The 18,264-nt window shown below is 44.3% G+C and overlaps 1 protein-coding gene across 1 annotated transcript in view; it reads left to right on the top strand.

The window, feature by feature from the left end:
- The first annotated feature begins 2,013 nt into the window (after nt 1–2,013).
- The window catches only part of IPO9 (importin 9), a 31,254-nt gene continuing 15,003 nt past the window's right edge, over nt 2,014–18,264 (top strand). The window contains exons 1-12 of the mRNA XM_009994389.1: nt 2,014–2,154; nt 2,792–2,878; nt 3,807–4,008; nt 4,363–4,451; nt 4,714–4,800; nt 6,511–6,630; nt 11,230–11,330; nt 12,882–12,940; nt 13,481–13,632; nt 14,720–14,818; nt 14,958–15,064; nt 16,169–16,308. Of these exons, the coding sequence (XP_009992691.1) occupies nt 2,014–2,154; nt 2,792–2,878; nt 3,807–4,008; nt 4,363–4,451; nt 4,714–4,800; nt 6,511–6,630; nt 11,230–11,330; nt 12,882–12,940; nt 13,481–13,632; nt 14,720–14,818; nt 14,958–15,064; nt 16,169–16,308 (1,384 nt within the window). The remainder of the gene's footprint in view (nt 2,155–2,791; nt 2,879–3,806; nt 4,009–4,362; nt 4,452–4,713; nt 4,801–6,510; nt 6,631–11,229; nt 11,331–12,881; nt 12,941–13,480; nt 13,633–14,719; nt 14,819–14,957; nt 15,065–16,168; nt 16,309–18,264) is intronic.

The raw sequence follows: 18,264 nt of genomic DNA, 5'->3' as shown, positions 1-18,264 counted from the left end.
GCCAGTTGTTTATCAGTTAAGAGAAAAGAGTTTTGTCGTATTTTTAAGATGCACACTTGGCTGGAAACCTGTGTGTGGAGCTGTGATCAGTGGCTTATTGTCAAACCCGAGGGGCTTTTAAGACAAAAGCTCTTGGTCACTGCAGCAGTAAGTGCACTTCTAGTGGTGGCACTGCAGGCTGCTTGGAGAGCTGAGTTAAACAGATGTTGAAAAATTGGAGATGGCCTAAAATCCTTTAAAGAAAATACTGTAAATCAAGTGCAGTGTAAAGCTACTGTATGTGAAGGGAAAAAACCCGAATGTGCGTAATATATGCAAACAGATTTAAAGACTGCAACTCCGCTACGAAGACAGGCTGACAGTGTTGGTGTGTTCAGTCTGGAGAAGAGAAGGCTCCAGGGAGACCTTAGAGCACCTTCCAGTGCCTGAAAGAGCTCCAGGAAAGCTGAGGAGGGGCTTTTTACCAGAGAGGGCAGTGACAGGACAAGGGGCGATGGTTTTGAACTGAGAGAGGGGAGATTTAGGTGAGATATTGGGAAGAAACTCTTCACTCTAAGGGTGGTGAGGAACTGGGATGGGTTGCCCAGGGAGGTTGTTGATGCCCCATCCCTGGAGGTTTCTAAGGCCATGCTGGACGAGGTTTTGTGCAGCCTGGTCTGGTGGTTCCCTGCTCATGGCAGGGGGGTGAAACTAGATGATCTTTAAGGTCCCTCCAACCTTAACAATTCTAGGATTCTGTGAAATAAAATCTTAGTGAGCTGCAGGTATGTGAAGCTATTGCATTTATTCTGGCTTTCTAATTAACTTATACCCTTTAAAAATGTGACTGAAATGTGATGCCCTGTTCAAGTCTAGAATGTTGCAGACTAGCAGGATAATTACTGCTACAGTTAAGAGAAGTAGTATGTTAAGTACATTGCAGAGTGAGGCTCCCTCCTTTTGCAGCCAGAATAAGCGGTTTTTTTCTCCTCTTTTTAAAATGCATGATCTCTAAAGAAAGGTTGAAGAAACTGGGCCTGTTCACTATAAGCATGGGAAAGTGAGAGGCAATTATCTGCCAAGACAGAAAGGCCTCTTACTTGAGGTGAATATTAGAAGAAACTGAGATAACCACATTTGTGAAGCACCTGAAGATGCTGTCAAGGCATGTAGCAGAACTCTTGGTCAGAAGAATTTTCAATACCTTTTAGACAGGGATGCTGTAAGCAGTTTTTTCTGGCTGTGGGACTCAAGTGGTGCTAGCAGGACCTTGGGGCACAACTTCTGCTCTACAGTTGCTGCAACTAAAACCTCACAAATGCATTTCTTTAAGCAGACTAGTGGAACTAAATTAAGTATTTAGTACAGTTATCAGCTACCTGGAAATGAAAACAGCAATTTTAAGCAAATTTATCAAGGCTTATGGATTTACACTGCTCTTCCTGTTTTTTATTTCCTGTGCTCAGTCATCAACAGAATTTGTACAAAGGTTTTAATCTTGCCTTTGTTACAGAACTTGCTTGGCAACCAGAGGAGGCTCTTGCTTTTTCTGGACAAATTTCTTGCTGGAGAAGGTCCCACAGCCCAAGTGATTTACAGGCAATTCCTGGTGTCAGTGTGTTCAGGCAGGGTTTCCTCAGGAAGGTGCTTGGCGAGTCCTGAGCAGTCTCAGTGTGGTTTGGGACAGCTGAAGGGATCCAAATCACTCTATGGATGAACCCAGCTAGTCCAAAAAAGGACTGCTGGCTGACAGTCTTACTCCATCTTGGGTCTTATTCATGCATCCCTCATGTAGGTACTTGAGTAACAATGTTGCATTGTAGAGAATATTTCTTTTTTTAAAGTTGTAAATAATTTGCTTGTTATTAACCTGAATTGCAAAATGTTTTGATCACAAGAGGAAGAAGTAAGTTGCTGAGAAAATAAATGAAGTTTGTGCAGAAGGCACAAGGGAGTATTAATGTTCATGATTCATTTGAGTAGCTGTGCTTTGGAATTGTCTCCTTCCTACATATGAGTCATTGAACTGCTATGATGTCTTTCTCCAAAAATCTTGATGAGTGTGGGAATGAAAGTTATGATACCAGCATTTTCTTTTATATTTTCTTTGCAGAATTTGGTGTTCATTTAGCAGAACTGACTGTAGATCCCCAGGGAGCTCTAGCCATCCGTCAGGTGAGTTTCCCTGCAACTGTAAAAGGGATTTTGATGGCAGTTCTTTGGCTCTTCAGATATTCTCTCATGTTTCCAAGTGAAAAATTTGAGGTAGTATTTCATTACAGCTTCTCCATTTCTTTTATATCTCTCTAGAGTTGCTACTTTCTCTTTCAGCATTATTCAGATGTTATACACTTACCTGTTTTGAAAATAGTGCTTTTTTGACTTAATAAGCCTGGTGCTGAGACAGCACAACTTACTAGATGGATGGCAGACATCAGCAAGCAGAAGTGTGGCTTGTCTCTGCAGCAGCTTTTTCTATACTTGTTTTCCTCCTTGAAAAGGAAGTTTGGGTTCTGTATTTCTTTAGTTACCACGTGGTCTGTATCTTGTGCCTTTTTAGAGATAAGGAAATAAAGCTACTGCCTTATGTCAGTGCTATCCAGACCATCATTGCTCAATGAATGGTCCTCACTTCATCTTTTTTCTGCAGGAGCCTTTTTGTCCCTTTCACAAAGATTTTGCATTTTTGGCAAGCCCACTCTGCCTTCTGAAAGCAGCTTGGTGTAACAGGAGGCTGAGCAAATGGGCCAGGGGTGACACTTGCTGTGGTTGCAGGATTTGTTACTGATTCTTGACCTCTCTTCTGACACAGCTGGCATCTGTCATTTTGAAACAGTATGTGGAAACTCACTGGTGTTCCCAGTCAGAAAAGTTTAGACCTCCAGAGACCACGGAAAGGGTAAGATTTGGTCTCATGTTGTCTACTTTGAGACACCTTGTCCATCAGGAATATTAATTGTGTAGGTGGTTTAAAAAGTGACAGTGCTCTTGTCCTGTTGTGAGGATGAATGGCTTCAGTGAAGATTTTCTGCTGTTTCCACTTCAGAAATCTGTTTTCAGTTGCTTAAAACAACACTAGACTTGAAGCTGGGGCTAATTCCTGTAGGAAAAGTTCAGCCATAACGTTTCTGCTGCTCTAAGAGCAAGACTAGAAGAAAGCTGCTTTCTCAGCTTTACAAATACTGATTTTGGCAGTCCATTTCAGAGCTTTGCTAAAATTTAAAGGCTGTTTTCCTATGACAAACTTCAGTTTAAAGCTCTGGTGGGTTTCATTCAAAATCTGTTAATTGGAATAATCTAACAGCTAAAATGGCCAGAGATTCCAGTCCTTTGTCCCTTTGACTATTGACTGGACCATCTTTCACATCTAGGGTATGATTGATCCCATCCAGAGGCAGTTGCTTGGAATAGATCTTGTGAATTATGCCTTAGAAGCGCTGGCTTTTTTTTTCTGTCCCCTCAGGGTTGGGTGACTAGTTTTCTTAAAATCTTCCAAAGCAAGCAAATATCCCTGACAATGAAGCTGGGAATTATCTTGGCTATCTCTGGCTGTCTGCCAGGTAGATACCTACATCCTATCTAACTGCAGCTGTGAGCTGTTTATTGTGTGCTTGGCCCAGTGCTCTGTGCGAGGGCAGTGCTACATTACAACACCCTGTGCACTTTTCCATAAAAAACATTCCATGGTGGAGTCTGCAAGATTTTGTTGTCTGAGTGTTCATTTGTAAAACCAATGCTGAACCCCTATCAGGATAGGATAGGTATATCCATTTTCTTTTGTTTTAGAACTGGGCATCTTTTTTGCTAGATAATGTTGTTCTCTGCAGGCAAAAGTTGCTATCAGGGAGCTGCTGCCCAACGGGCTGAGGGAATCCATCAGCAAGGTGCGCTCCAGCGTCGCCTACGCCGTGTCCGCCATCGCCCACTGGGACTGGCCTGAGGCCTGGCCCGAGCTCTTCAACCTCCTGATGGAGATGCTGGTTAGTGGAGATGTGAACGCTGTGCATGGAGCCATGAGGGTCCTCACAGGTACGTCTGCCTTGGCCAGGCTGGGGTAGGAAGAGGTTTAGGCTTTTCCCTACCTTAGGATCTTACTGAGTTGCACGCTCAGCAGCTCAGGGAAGCTGTGGAGGAGGGTTCTGTGCTGCAGTAGCTCAGAAGGAACTTCTATGCAAAACCCTGTTTTCCAGATAGCTGCAGTTTTTAGTGTGATATTTTTCTGTTTGCCTTCAGGGATTGCCACGGGTAGGCCAGATGACACTGGTCTAGTCAAGTACAAATCTTGTGTGTTTCCAGCAGTACTGGTTGGCAAAGATTCTGTTGTTGCTGTTCCCTACAACTTTGTTTTTTCAGAAGACCTTCCCTTCTTTCCCCATTTTTCAGAGTTCACACGGGAAGTGACAGACACACAGATGCCACTTGTTGCCCCTGTTATTCTTCCAGAGATGTACAAAATTTTCACAATGGCAGAGGTATGATCTTCACTATGAAATTGGAACTGAATGGTATTGGTGGGAATGCTTGAGGCAGAGAAGCTCTGGTTTTAGTTGTCAAACTGTTCTGCACTGTGAGTCAGACTAAAAGAATTTTCTTGATGATGTGATAGTTGGTGGCAGTTCATGTTTCAATAGAAATTATAAAATAAGAGAATCAAGTTAAAACAAAAAACAATTGAAAGTTACAGGGAGTAAAAGTATTTTGTGTTCCTGATCTGTTGTTTAAACTCCTTCCCAGGTCTATGGCATTCGCACAAGGTCACGTGCAGTGGAGATATTCACCACGTGTGCCCATATGATCTGCAACATGGAGGAACTGGAAAAGGCAAGAGTTTGACTTACCCTACAACATACATTGCATTCGCACTCAGCAAGGTGCTAAATAATTGTTTATATGAAAATGAACTCTTGGAGGGTTACGTGCTCTGTCAGGTGTAATTCTGGGGAAGAGGGTGTAATTTAAGACATGCCAAGGGACTGATTCCCTCCTTTACATGCATGCCCTGATACTGTGCCCTGGGCCCCGTCATTAAGTTAAACCTGTGAGATACCAACTACGTGCTTGTGACAGCTCAGAAAAGGGGAGTCATGGTGGGGAGGAGATGGTTTATCATCCCTTGGTGTGGAAACCCCTGTCAGAGCTTCCAGTCTCCAAGTGACCCCTGTGTCCTGGTAAACTGCTGGGCCTTGTCTGTCTGCATTGTGATGGGCAGTTTTCTTACCCTAGTGCAAGGCAATGGTTACAAACTTCTGGAACTTTAGCAGTTTCTTTATCATGTTAGCCTTTTGTTCCTAATGGGGAGGTGGAAACCAAACCAAAGCAAAGAAAATTTTAGAAGAATAGGTGTTAAGAAAAAACAACCTGTGCAGATAAGCAGCTTTATACTCATGAGCCTCCTGTCTGGCTCTGAGCATATTTGCATTTTATATGGCCTTTAGCAAGTGGATTTCCCAGCACTCCCTAGACCATAAATGGTCCTTTTTAAGTTCTTTGAGGGTGAGGATAGCAAAAGGTGACTCAGTCTAGTGGCTGGTCTTCAGTGAGTGTCTGTATCGGCTGTTCCATCCCTGTGTACACAGGCAGCAGTTCAGTGCAGGCTTCTGGGGAGCTCTGATAAAGACATCGAGTCTCCCCTGCGCTGACAAGGTTACTTAGGCACAAATATCATGCAGCTGGTGCCAACATCCAAAAACATACTAGTAGCTTCCCACTGCCTGGTTCTAGAGGGGGGCTGAAAGTGTCCTTTACATTGGATACACAATTTTTCTATTGAAATTCTACTTTTAAAAAGTGACAATCTTTTTATAAATTGCTACAGTAGTATTTCATAGTTGATTTAAATATACAACTTTGCTGTCTTAGCTATGAAGTTATGAGAAATATTCTCAATAAAGTCATTTTTGTCCAGTATTGCTCTGCCAAGCACTGCTTATGGAGTGCTTTGACATCTGGAAAAATACGCCCTGCCTTTTACTAGGAAGAATCCTTCTGGTAATCTCCAGGCCAGCTGTTGATACTTAGCTCACAAAGCTTGTTTGGTCTGGGGGAGGGTGACTCAGGAGGGAGATAAATGCCACCCACAGAGCTCAGGGTAATTGCTGCTGTGGGTGTCACTAGCCCAGGTGTCTTTTGTAGCTGGGGGGCTCTGGGTGGTTGGGTGCAAGGCCTGACTCACCTGAGCCAGTGGAAGTGCTTCTTTGGGAGGCTGTGCACCAGTGCTGAGATCCTCCAGACTGGAGTGTCTGGCTCTCCACAGGCTGAACAATTACCTCAGCTGTAGGTGTGTATTTTGTAGCAGTCTCTGCTGTGCCATATTGAAGGGTGGGATTCAGCTGAGCTTAATTCCCAGCATGAGGAGAAAGCCAAAGGGATGTCTGAAACAAGTATTTCATCTGACGTTTTGGTTGTTTGCCATGAGTCCCCCTTTGATTTTGTAGCAGAAAAGTGCAATTTCCATTGCTTCTGATGCTTTGCTTGTCAGACCTGGGGGTTCTGTATCTAACATTCAGTTGTGCTTGTGTTGCTTGTGACCAGGGTGCAGCCAAAGTCCTGATTTTCCCTGTGGTGCAGCAGTTCACAGAGGCCTTTGTTCAGGCCCTGCAAATGCCTGATGGACCTACATCAGACAGTGGGTTTAAGATGGAGGTCTTAAAGGTAAGTCACTTTAGGCTGATTAAATGTAGAAGGAATGGAATGCCAGTTCACTGTCAGATATGCTGGAAACCAGAGAAACTTGAGTCTATGTCACCTCTCCTAGTACTGCTTCTGTTGTGGAGTTTTTTGGCTGCCAGCACCGTACACATAGAAATAAATTGTTCTGCCTGAAGATTCCTTTGATGAGACCTACAGGAATCTGTCCATAAAATGATCCACAGGGGTTGATCTTAGGACAATCTGTCATTGTCTTTCACTGATCTGGGACATCTTGGATGCATCTTGTTTGGACACAATACTCGCTTGTTAATTATGTCTCTTTTCTAAAGGTGCTACAGAATTTGCTGCTGTGAAACTTTAAAAGCTTATTATGTGCAGGTGCTTTTCTAGAACTTGCCTGCTCTTTAATACTAAATTGTCTCTGCAGAAGAGAGGGAAAGTCTTTGTGTTGTCCCTGTTTCCCAGAGAAAGACAATTGGGTCACAGAGCTCTCTGTGCCCGTAGCTCAGTGTGTGGGGCTGAGAGTGGCAGTGAAGAATGGAGATCCTTCAACAGCTGAGAGAGCACTGCAGTTGTGTCATAGAGTCACTTAGGTTGGAAAGGACCTTTAAGATCATCAAGTCCAACCATTAACCAAACTCTACCAGGTCAGTAGAGAAAGGTTGTTGAGTGCACTGCCTGCAGCAGGGGAGAGGAGCTCAACAGCTCAAGTGGCAGAATCAAACCCAGGTCTTTCATTCACTTGCATATGTGCGGGGCTGAGCAAGACCTGGTCACAGTGCACACCTTTCTGAAGGTGAGTGGCTGAGGCCCATTCAGCCACGTTCCCTGAGGAGAACAGTAAGCAAGAATTACTGAAGACAAGCGTCAAGTTTTTCATAATGACCAGCTTCATGCTGGAGCCATGAAAATGAATTCTAGGAGGTTCAGGAGGTTGCTGTTGTGTTAAATAAACTAGCAAGTACAAAGCTCTGTGTTGCAGAACTTGTTTTGTCAGTCCTGTGACAGGCAGCAGTGCCCTGGTTATGGCACCTGGGCCCTCCTCAGGGTTTGCAGGTATCATACACTGGTAACAACAGGAGCTTGTTCCTTGCTGTGCAGCACCAAATGGAAGGGAGTGTGGGCTGGGCTCTTGACAGGTTTTAGCAGAGTGTCTGTTGCAATATCTCCTCCTTTCTCCTGGCTGGGCAATGGGATTCCTGGGATAGCAGTAAAGAGGAAAGCTGACAGGAAGGGGATGCTCTGCAGGGTGTAATCTCAGTTGGAACAGGCTGCAGCTCAAGAGTGGCTGAATCTGATTCCAGATATGTACGTTCGGACTCTTAATGAGTAGAATTTTTCATCCTACATGGAAAGCAGTTGTAACCAATAGTTTCACTCAAACCATGGACTGCTTCTTCTGTTCTTGCTAAATTTATAAACTCTGCAGCTTTAATAACTTTTTTTTTTGTTATATAACAATGCATACTGGAATTTGAGCTATTTGTACTTTAATGTTTGCACTGATACACAGCAGTAGCCTCTTGAAAGGTGTCACAGGCTGGAAAAGTGAGGAAATGTCATCACGTTCTTGCTCTGTTCCTTAACTGTTTGTGGGCATCAGCTCTGGGGCACTGCTGGGCAGGTGTGGTACCAGAGAGGCGTTTGCTCTGAGTGTCATCTTGTGTGCTGGGTGGCATTGATGGCAGCACCAAGTCAGTATGGATTTAAACAGTAAATTCAGGAGATCTGCTGCTGACAAGTGGTTTGTAGGAGGCTTGTTGTGAAGAGATGAGTGTTCTGGCTGTTGACTCAGTGCAATTCATGATTTTGTCACTCAGGGTTTCAAAGCTGATGGTACCAATTTTCTGAGGGAAAAGGGATTGAGGTGAAAGACCCATAAATTGCCTTTCCTTCCAGAAAGGTGGATTTTATAGTAATTGTAATGCAGAAGTAAAAGACCTCAAGGGATTAGTTAAGCCAGCTCTACAGATGAGATCATTTACAGGAAACCCTTGAAATGCTGATGCAATGGAGGGACGAATTGAGGCTTCTTTAATAATATGTTTTTAACCAGATGTGAACTCAATCCAATTTTTTTTTTCTATAATGAAGTGCTATGCAGCATAAAACAGGAAGATATTTTTTTTCCCTGTCTCTTGAGAGCTTTGTAACCTGAGATGCATAGACTTCTCACTAGAAATCTGGAGAACTGTGGCCAGTACTGGAGACCCCAACTCAAGAAGGACATGGAGCTGTTGGAGAGAGTCCAGAGAAGCTGTGACTGCCCCATCCCTGGCAGTGTTGAAGAGCAGGTTGGATGGGGCTTGGAGCAGCCTGGAATGGTGGGAAGTGTCCCTGCTCTTGCAGGGAGTTGGACTGGATGATCTTTTAAGGGCCCTTCCAACCCAAACCAGTGTGGGATTCTATCAGTGAGAGGCAGCCCTGACCTAAAACATCTTGCTTTCCATGTAAAAACACTATGCAGGACAGTGTCCAAAGCTCTAACAAATGATACTGGCGTGTACACATCTGCCTGATCCACCAGGACAGTTCTGTTTAGGAGAGTAAGAGGGTTGGGTCACATCATGGTGAACCACGGATTGTCAATTTGTCCCAAATCTTTCCAAGTGTAGCCACAAGTTCAGAAGCGGTTATCAGCAGGCAAGTTAGTGCCTTGGAGGAGATGGGAGATTTGGCCACAACAAAAATATTTTTAACCACAAGGACTCCATTAGAAATGCCAGTGGTGTGATTTATTTTGTTGTGTGATAGTTAAGCATGAATTAAATTGATATCTCTGAGGTTGAATGAGCTGCAACTAAGTGATTCCTGAATCCTAATTCCAGTGTTGTTGTTCAACCTGCCACTCTGGATGGTTTTGGGAGAAACAGAGTGATTAAACATGACAGGTAACAGAGTTAAGGCAAATTTCCTAGCAAGGGCATACAAATACAGAGTGCTCTGTATGCAGTAATTGTATCAAGAGCACCAATTAACTAGAAATCTGAAGTATGTTAGAATTTTGCTTTAGTGCTTCTTCACTCATGCTGAAACCTTGTTGTTTTTACACCTGTATATTAGGTAGGTCAGAAAAGTTATGCTTGTATTTTTCCTGCTGTTGGAACATATAATTGTCACCAAAAAATCGTATTAATCCTACCCTCTTTGTTCTTGAATGGAAGACCAGGTGGGGGCCAGTGTTGTGGGGGAATATTTCTGAAGCTGATGAACAAAGCACAGAACCTGCCCCTGCTCCACTCCTGCTGGTCTTGGCTTTAGCATCCTCTCCTGCTGGCCAGATGATACTTCAAGCTTTTTATCCAGATTTGGGGATTCCTTCTTGTCTAATGACACAAGTAGGAAGTGAATAGAGACTTTGATACAGAGTGACTTTAAGGAGCTGCAAAGCTGTGAGTGCAGGTGTGGTTGGATGTTTGCTTGTGGAACAGCTGGGAGGGGTCCAAGGAGCTGTGGTACTTCCCCCCCAGCCATGGTTTCAGTGAGCCTGGGCGGTGACTCGGGGGCAGGTGTGGATGTGCCTGCCTTGGCCATTAAACATCCTGCTTGGGGAGCACCTTGGCTTTGAAGGGAGATGGTCATGGCTTTCTTAGAAGATTTAATACATGGTGGAGCAGTACGTGGGGGCTGACAGGGGAGATCTGTGAAACAATTCTCTTAATTCAAACAACCAGTGCAGGTTGGCAGGATGAAAGGCCAGGGGTTGAAACACAACATTTGACAGAAGAGAGTGCTCTTTTTTTAAAGACTTGCACTGTAGGAAAGTGGAGAACTCACAAATGCAGCCTTCTGTTGTTAGAACTGCTGAGCTATTGAGCTGAAAAGCTCTCTTACGACTCCAGCAGTGCTTCTTGCAAGGTTGTGTTGGCAGGTAGCTTAGCAAAACTGTCATGGGGTTCATTAGCAATGAGACATGGAACCCATATAAGATAACTGGAGCTGTGTCCCAGCAGGAGGACACAGTGTCTGTTAGGGGGAGTGAGCATTTGCTGGCTCCTGGAGGATCCCAGAAGTGGCAATTGTCAGTGTAGAGGCTCCCCTAAACCAGGGCGATCAGCTTCAGGAAAGCCCAGGCACAATCTGCTCTATTGCTGCTGTGCTGGCAGAGCTGCCTGTGTCTGCAGCTGAAATGGGAGAGGGAATTGCTCTGGGTGGGTGTTTTCATCTGCTGCTATTCCCTGGATGTGCAAATGGATGTTGTTTGCAAGTGTAGAAGCTTGGGAAGTAGGCTGTGGTCTGCTTTCACTTGATATTGGAGTTGATTTTCCAGGACAAGATAGCTTCCAGGTGGTGGTGGTGTCCAGACAGTACTGTGCAGCACTGCTCCTCTGACTGGAGTCTGTCCACCAAATAATTGCTTTCTCTTAATTTCCAGAGTTGTACATCTTGTTGTTGTGCATCTTGTGTTATTTCTTTGCTTCCCTGCAAAAGACCAAATATGAAAAGAGGTGTGAGAGTTTGTGCAAGAGAGGGGTCAGAAGTGAGGGGAGGAGACCTTGGGCTGTCTCAGTTGTTAATGAGACACCAGCCTGTACTTTCTGTGTTTGTTGTGGTTTTCCCCCATTTCACTTCTGACTGATTTTTTTTCTTTTGTTCCAGGCTGTGACAGCACTTGTGAAAAACTACCCAAAGCACATGGTGTCCTCCATGCAGCAGATCCTTCCCATTGTCTGGAACACCCTTACAGAAAGTGCTGCCTTATATCCTTTGAGGGAAATTATTTCAACTGAAATAGAGCAGGATAAGCAGACCATCAACCTGAACACAGCTGAAGAGCATGGCACAAGGGGTAGTCTGACACAGCAAAGGCATCTGTGCATGTGCCAGATAGTTCTGTCAGTCAGCCTCACTATGACTCTTCTAGCTTAAACATCAGTTACAATGAATGACGTGGTTTCTGTGTAACACTGGCTGTCGAGTTGTATCCAGTCTCTGCACTGGTTTTGGTGCTATTTGGTGAAAATTGTCTTCTTAGAAAAGATGTCAATGTAAGGGCTTCAGGTAAAGGAGAATCTACACTGTCCCTTGCTGCAGGAGTGCCAGTGGCTGGTTACAATCACTGCTGCAGTTGATTTGCCTTTGGAATGTTGTAACATTCATTACTTAACAAACAGCCCTGCTAGAGGACTTCTGCTGGTAGTTTGCCCAGTGCTTGCGAACTGAAAAGTCAAATCTTTCCATATTGTTAATCCAAAGTTGCTTTTTAGCCTTGTATAACCAGACAGTAATTGTTGAAATACTGAGTCCTCTGGCAGCTATTTCTGAATTTTGGTATGAACACCAGAAGTGGACACTGTTGTGATAACAGCATAAGGCTGACTCAGCTTTTTCTCTAATTGAATGAAACTGTTCTCCTGGAGATCAGAGATCTAGACCTTCTCTCAAGGCTGTCTGCATAGTCCTGTGTGTCAGAATCCTGTTACACTGCGTGATAGGCTCTTGTAGAGTGAAAGTGGGCAGGGAGAACATAAAAGTAGCTTTAGTTTTGGTGCAAGTAGAGGTTGTCTAGTTTCAAGCTCAGCTGCTTTTTGGGTTTTTGTTTGTTTTCTTAGACAGCTGTTGAAATACAGGGAGCTATTTGTTGAATTGTTGATAGTGCATTTCTCCCTCTCCTGACCTGGCTCCCACTGCAGTCCTGCTGGCAGCTGAGCTGACAAAATAGTTTTTTGTTTGCAAATGGAGAGAGTCTTGTCCTTCCTTCCCTTGGAATGGCTCTGGCCATTGTTGGACCTTCCATTCACCATCCCCAAAGCAACCTCCTTCTTCTTCACCTCCAGGTTAGTTTTCTGCCACTTCCCAGAGTTTGAGGCTTGTGGAGAAGCCTGAGGGGGGGAAGAGCCAACATAAAGCAGCACAGGGATTCATGGGTTGATCCTCACCCTTTGGCAGCAGCAAAGTGTGAATTGACTCCTTGTCCAAGCCAGGGTGAGGCTGAGGGTTCTGTTCTTGCTGAGTTTTAACTTGAATAAAGTTTGGGGTTCCCTTGGAGGATTTGGTTTCAGTGAACCAAATGATCTGAAGGATGTACTGGAGTGATGTGGAAGTGGTGTGTGAAAGTGGTCTTTGAAGCTGAGTAATGCACAAAGCCCCTGGGCCTTGTCTCTGGAACACAGGGATGTGAGTAAGGTCAAAGAGTTTTTTTCAAGATAGAAAACTTCTGTAGTTGTCAGGAATTTTAAGATAGGAACAGATTAATTCCTAAGTAGATGCAGTTTTTCAGAAACATACATATTTACTTTAACTTCATCCACTTATGTGAGAACAGAAGTAAATTACACAGAAGAGGTGGAGGACCCTGTGGATTCTGATGGTAAGAACTTGCTAACCTGCACTTCTGCTTTCCCTTTTGAAGAGGAATGGACTTACCTCAATAGTATTTTTGTCAAAATACTGTTGTCCTACACTATAGGACATCCTGCTTAAAGGTATATTTATGGTGTTAGAGCAGTGTCTGTTGCTTCTTTGCAATTTGCTTGTGATTGTGATCAATGAAGCTGTGCTTTCTAGTGTTCCAGGGAGTGAGTCCTGCAACTATTTTGAGCTATAAGTAATGGGACAAAAGAAAAACAAACAGGTTTCTAGGTTGAGCTTGATCAAGTTTTAATGAAGGGTGGGAAGAGAGCAGGAAGTGGTGAGGTCAGACATCCTGGGGCTGCTGCTGGCCTCAAAAGCCCAGGAGAAAGAATAAACATCTTTTAAGACAAGCTGACAGTTTGTAATTATATTTGACACCCATTTGTACCTGTCTACATGTTAGTAAAGTCACTTACGGGTTTTGTTCTCATGTGTGCCCTTCTGGTTTTTGGCATATTCAGCCATGTTCTTTTTTTCCCCCCACTTCTTTGTTCAGGTGAAGTATTGGGCTTTGAAAATCTGGTGTTCAGCATATTTGAATTTGTTCATGCCTTGTTGGAGAACAACAAATTTAAGAGCACAGTGAAGAAGGCTTTGCCAGAGCTGATCTATTACATACTCCTTTACATGCAGATCACAGAGGAGCAGGTGAGCCTATTTGTCTTGTGTAGGAAGCAAACAAGATGACAACAGCTGATGTCCTAGGAAGAATTTCAGTGTGTGGAAGCTACTGGGATATGTTTTGTCACTTTGCTGTGTCAGGAGTTAGGACAACAGCATCCAAATGTTCCTACATGGCGCAACATGGACAGCAGATCATAGGATCGTGGAATGGTTTGGGTTGGAAGGAACCTTAAAGATCATCCATTTCCAACCCCCTGCATGGGCAGGGACACCTCCCACCAGCCCAGGCTGCTCCAAGCTCCATCCAACCTGCCCTTCAACACTGCTAGGGATGGGGCAGCCACAGCTTCCCTGGGCAACCTGGGCCATGGTCTCGCCACCCTCACACCAAAGAATTTCTTCCCAAGATCTCATCTCAATCTCCCCTCTTTCAGTTTGAAACCTTTACCCCTTGTCCTGTCACAACAGACCACTGTAAAAGTTTCTCTCCATTTTCCCTGTAAGCCCCTTTATATATTTACAGGCTGCAATAAGGGCTCCCTGGAGCCTTCTCTCCAGGCTTTAGGGAGCCTCAACTCTCAAGCTTTCTTCCTTCATTCCTTCATGAAGGATTAATGTTATGAAATGAGGATTATCGTGCTGAAAGGGACAGCCAGTTTTCTGTGATGGTGAAAAGATTGAGCTGGTAGTGTGAAATAATTTGTACCAAAATTCTGCAGGGCTTCTGGCCTGCCAAGCCTGATAGCCATCTTTGTCTCCAGTTCAGGCAGGCATGCCTTGAAACAGACACTCTGGTTAAAGATTCCTCTGCTTCTCCCATTCCTCATCTATTAATAAAACTCTAGCATTAATTCCAGGTCAGTCATTAGTTCTTTCAAATTCTGACCTCAAATGTGGAGCAGAAGAGCAAAATGAGCCCAGAACAGAGATCTTTTCAAAGGTTTCTCTCATAGACTCTCAGTTGGAGATGACAACTTTTTATGGCAGAGAAAGCTTCTGAAAGGAGTTTTGCAAGACTGAGGTTACTGGGAACAGCCAAGCTTCCTTTTACCCTTGGTGTTCTGAATTTGTCACCCACCCCCCTGTCCTTTACGTCTCCTTTCTGTTTTAGATCAAAGTTTGGACTGCAAATCCACAGCAGTTTGTGGAGGATGAAGATGATGATACTTTTTCCTATACAGTGAGGATTGCTGCCCAGGATCTGCTGCTGGTAGGGAATGTGTTCCACCTTTAGGTGGAACCAAAACAACAGTAACAAATAATAAATCTAGCTTTGTGTAAGGCACTTGGAGAAAAGGCCAGCTTTTAAGAATCTGTATCAATAAATGTTATCATTTCCTTCTGTGCAGGCTGTGGCTGCTGATTTCCAGAATGAGAGTGCAACTGCTTTGGCTGCAGCAGCTACAAGGCATTTACAAGAAGCTGAGCAGGCTAAAAACAACGGTGCTGAGCACTGGTGAGGGGCTGGGGCAGCAGGGAACTCTGTGGATGGTAAAGCCCTTTTGCACCATTGGTGGAGCACAATTTAGTCACGTTTTTTTGTGAGGTTGCTGCTGATGGACAAGAGTGAAATTGGAGAGCTCTGATTAGAAAGAGGAAGTGCAGCAGTTGAGCTATTTGATGGAATCTTCATGAGGAATACTCTCAGCAATTCCTAGCACCAGCTAGCTGTCCCCAGGCTCCCTCCCTCCAGGCCCTGACAGTTCCTTAAAACATATCCTTGGAAACCATAACTAGTTATAGGCAAGCTGAAGATAAATTGGCAATACTTTCACTTTTTTGTTCAATTGACTGAGCTCAAAATTTCAGGCATCCCTTTTCCCTCATGTGAAGAAGAGGTTCAGGTTCTGTCTGCAGATGTAGGTGTTCAATTGAGAATTTGAAAGTTGCAGGTTTTAATGTCACATGAGGATAGGAGGAGAAAGGTCAGCTACAAGAGTACCCACTTGCAATTCCATAACTATTCCCTTTTGGTTTTACAGTGCATTAGTTGAGCATTTGTGTTTGTTTTGAATACTAATGTCAGAGTAGCCACACTGCACAGTGAGCAGCAACTGAATGTCAGAGAACTCTGATGTTGAGTCCCTGTCTGCCTTAATTGTGACAAGCCTTAAAGTAGGTTATTTGCATTTGCCCATAACTTAGTTCATTATCATTAACAAAACCTAATGCAAAAATACACATTTGCAAGCCTTTAATGTCCTGGGTATCACAGTGCTTCTGCACTCAAGTAAGGCACAGCTGGAGGTGAAGCCTTCGTAGAGAAATCTTATTTGTTGTTTTTTTTTATTATGGGAACAAAATTGGTACAAGAAGTAACAGTTATTCAACCAACATTTTAGGAAGTGATTGAGGGTGCTGTCTCTCCTGGGTGAGTTACAAACTCCCAACTTTGCAAATATTGATTTCTTTCTGGCCCTTTTAAAATTCTCTGCTTTGGGATGAGCAAAATAGTTATGGTATCTTAGGCCAACAAATTTGTAGTTTCATTTCAGATTGTTGTTTATTTATAGAGGCAGTGTTTGGGAAAGAACATCAAGACATCTAAATTCTTTTGCAGGTGGAAAATACATGAAGCTTGTATGCTGGCCTTGGGCTCTGTGAAGTCTATTATTACAGACAGTGTGAAGAATGGCAGGATACATTTTGATATGCATGGGTTCCTGACAAATGTTGTTCTTGCAGACCTCAACCTTTCAGGTATGTTGGCCCTTGCCATAACTCAGAGTAACTATTGAGAGCCAGATCTTGGGAATCTCTTACAAACAAAAATGTCTGATGAATCAGGTTGCTGTGCGCATGTGGTGGTGTAATGTGCAGTTGTGCACATTGTACACGTGGAAATGCATACATCTTCTCTTGTGAGTTCCTCCCCCTCTGCCCTGGTGAGGTTCTGTCTGGAGAACTGGGTCCAGTTCTGGGCTCCCCAGTTCATGAAGGACAAGGAGCTACTGGAGAGGGTCCAGGGCAGGGCCACCAAGATGCTGAGGGGACTGGAGCACCTGCCTGTGAGGAAAGGCTGGGAGAGCTGGGGCTGTTCAGCTGGAGAGGAGGAGACTGAGGGGGGATCTCATCAACCCTTATCAATATCAAAAGAAGTTTCAGGAGGATGGGTCCTGTCTCTTTCCAGCAGTGTCGTTTTGACAGTTGGACTTGATGATCTTCAAGGCCCTTTCCAACCAGGACGATTCTGTGATTCTGTGTCCAGTGACAGGACAAGGGGCAATGGGCATAAACTGGGGCACAGGAGGTTCCAGCTGAAAAGGAGGAAAAATCTCTTTATTGTGAAGGTGACACAGCCCTGGGACAGGCTACCCAGAGAGGTGGTGGAGTCTCCTTCTCTGAAAACTTTCCAAACCCATGTGTGTTCATGTAGGATCTGCTGTAGGTGACTCTGCTCTAGCAGGTGGGCTTGGACTAGATGATCTCCAGAGGTTCCTTCCAACCCTGACCACTCTGTGACTCTGTATGTCTCTCTGACATGCTGCCAGGTCCTATGTAAGTCATTTAAATGTAGGACCCTCTGCGTTTGTTTGCAAGACACTGTTTTCTACCTTCCTGCTGGAGGGTAGAAGAAGCTGCAGGAGGACCTGGACAGGCTGGGGGGACATTCAACAAGGCCAAGTGCAGGACCCTGGACTGTGGCCACCATCACCCCAGGCAGTGCTACAGACTGGGGAAGAGTGGTTGGAGAGCAGCCCAGCAGAGAGGGAACCGGGAGCACTGGTTGACAGCTTCTTGAACATGATCCAGCAGTGTGCCTGGGTGGCCCAGAAGTCCTATGGCATCCTGGCTTGTATCAGGAATGGTGTGGCCAGCAGGAGCAGGGATGTGATCCTCTCCTCTGCTCAGCACTGGGGAGGCCTCACCTCGAGTCCTGGGTGCAGATATGGGCCCCTCGCTGCAAGAAGGATCTTGAGGTGCTGGAGCAGGGAGGGGTTCAAGGAAAGGCTGGATGTGACACTTAGTGCCATGGTCTGGCTGATGTGGGGGTGTCAGGTCATAGATGGACTTGATGATCTTAAAGGTATTTTCTAGCCTTGGTGATTCTGTGTTTCTGTGTGATTCTGAATTCTTGAGCCTGGAGAGCTGGCAGATGGAAGAGCAATTGTTTGGAGAACCTAATGGGATGAAGTTGTGTTGTCTTGTATCATTTTCTGGGAAGGTCACCAGCAGTGTTTAGCAGGCTTCAGAATTCCTGCAGCAACATCCCATCCCATTTTGTTTCCTGGCACTGACACTGGTCATGGCAGATGAATTCAAATAATATTCCTAGCTGAGTGTGATCCTATTTTGGGATCTCTGCAGGCTACTGCTTTCTGTGTCATCTTAGACCAGTGTGCAGGAGAGTCCAAGGACTTGTTGAAAGTCTGACCCCGAGAGTCCTTGCAAATAATTAGGATTTGAGAAGTTTAAGCCAGTAAATTATTGGTCATTATTGGTAATTATAATATAATTATCAATAATAATATTATCAATAATTATCATTATTGGTGAGTCCATGTTAAGCTGTGTCAGTGCAGAAAAAGAAATTGCTGATGCTTTCAGCAGAGAAACATTTGTTTAGCCTGTTACAAAGAAGGTTTCTTCAGGTTTTGAGTTGATTTTGAATGAAGAGATAGTGTGCAGAGTGTGCAATCCATGTAAAAAAACAGC

Source organism: Chaetura pelagica, unplaced genomic scaffold (assembly GCF_000747805.2).
Source record: "Chaetura pelagica isolate M959 unplaced genomic scaffold, ChaPel_1.0 scaffold470, whole genome shotgun sequence".
Taxonomy (NCBI): domain Eukaryota; kingdom Metazoa; phylum Chordata; class Aves; order Apodiformes; family Apodidae; genus Chaetura; species Chaetura pelagica.
This window is presented reverse-complemented; position numbering and strand designations above follow the sequence as displayed.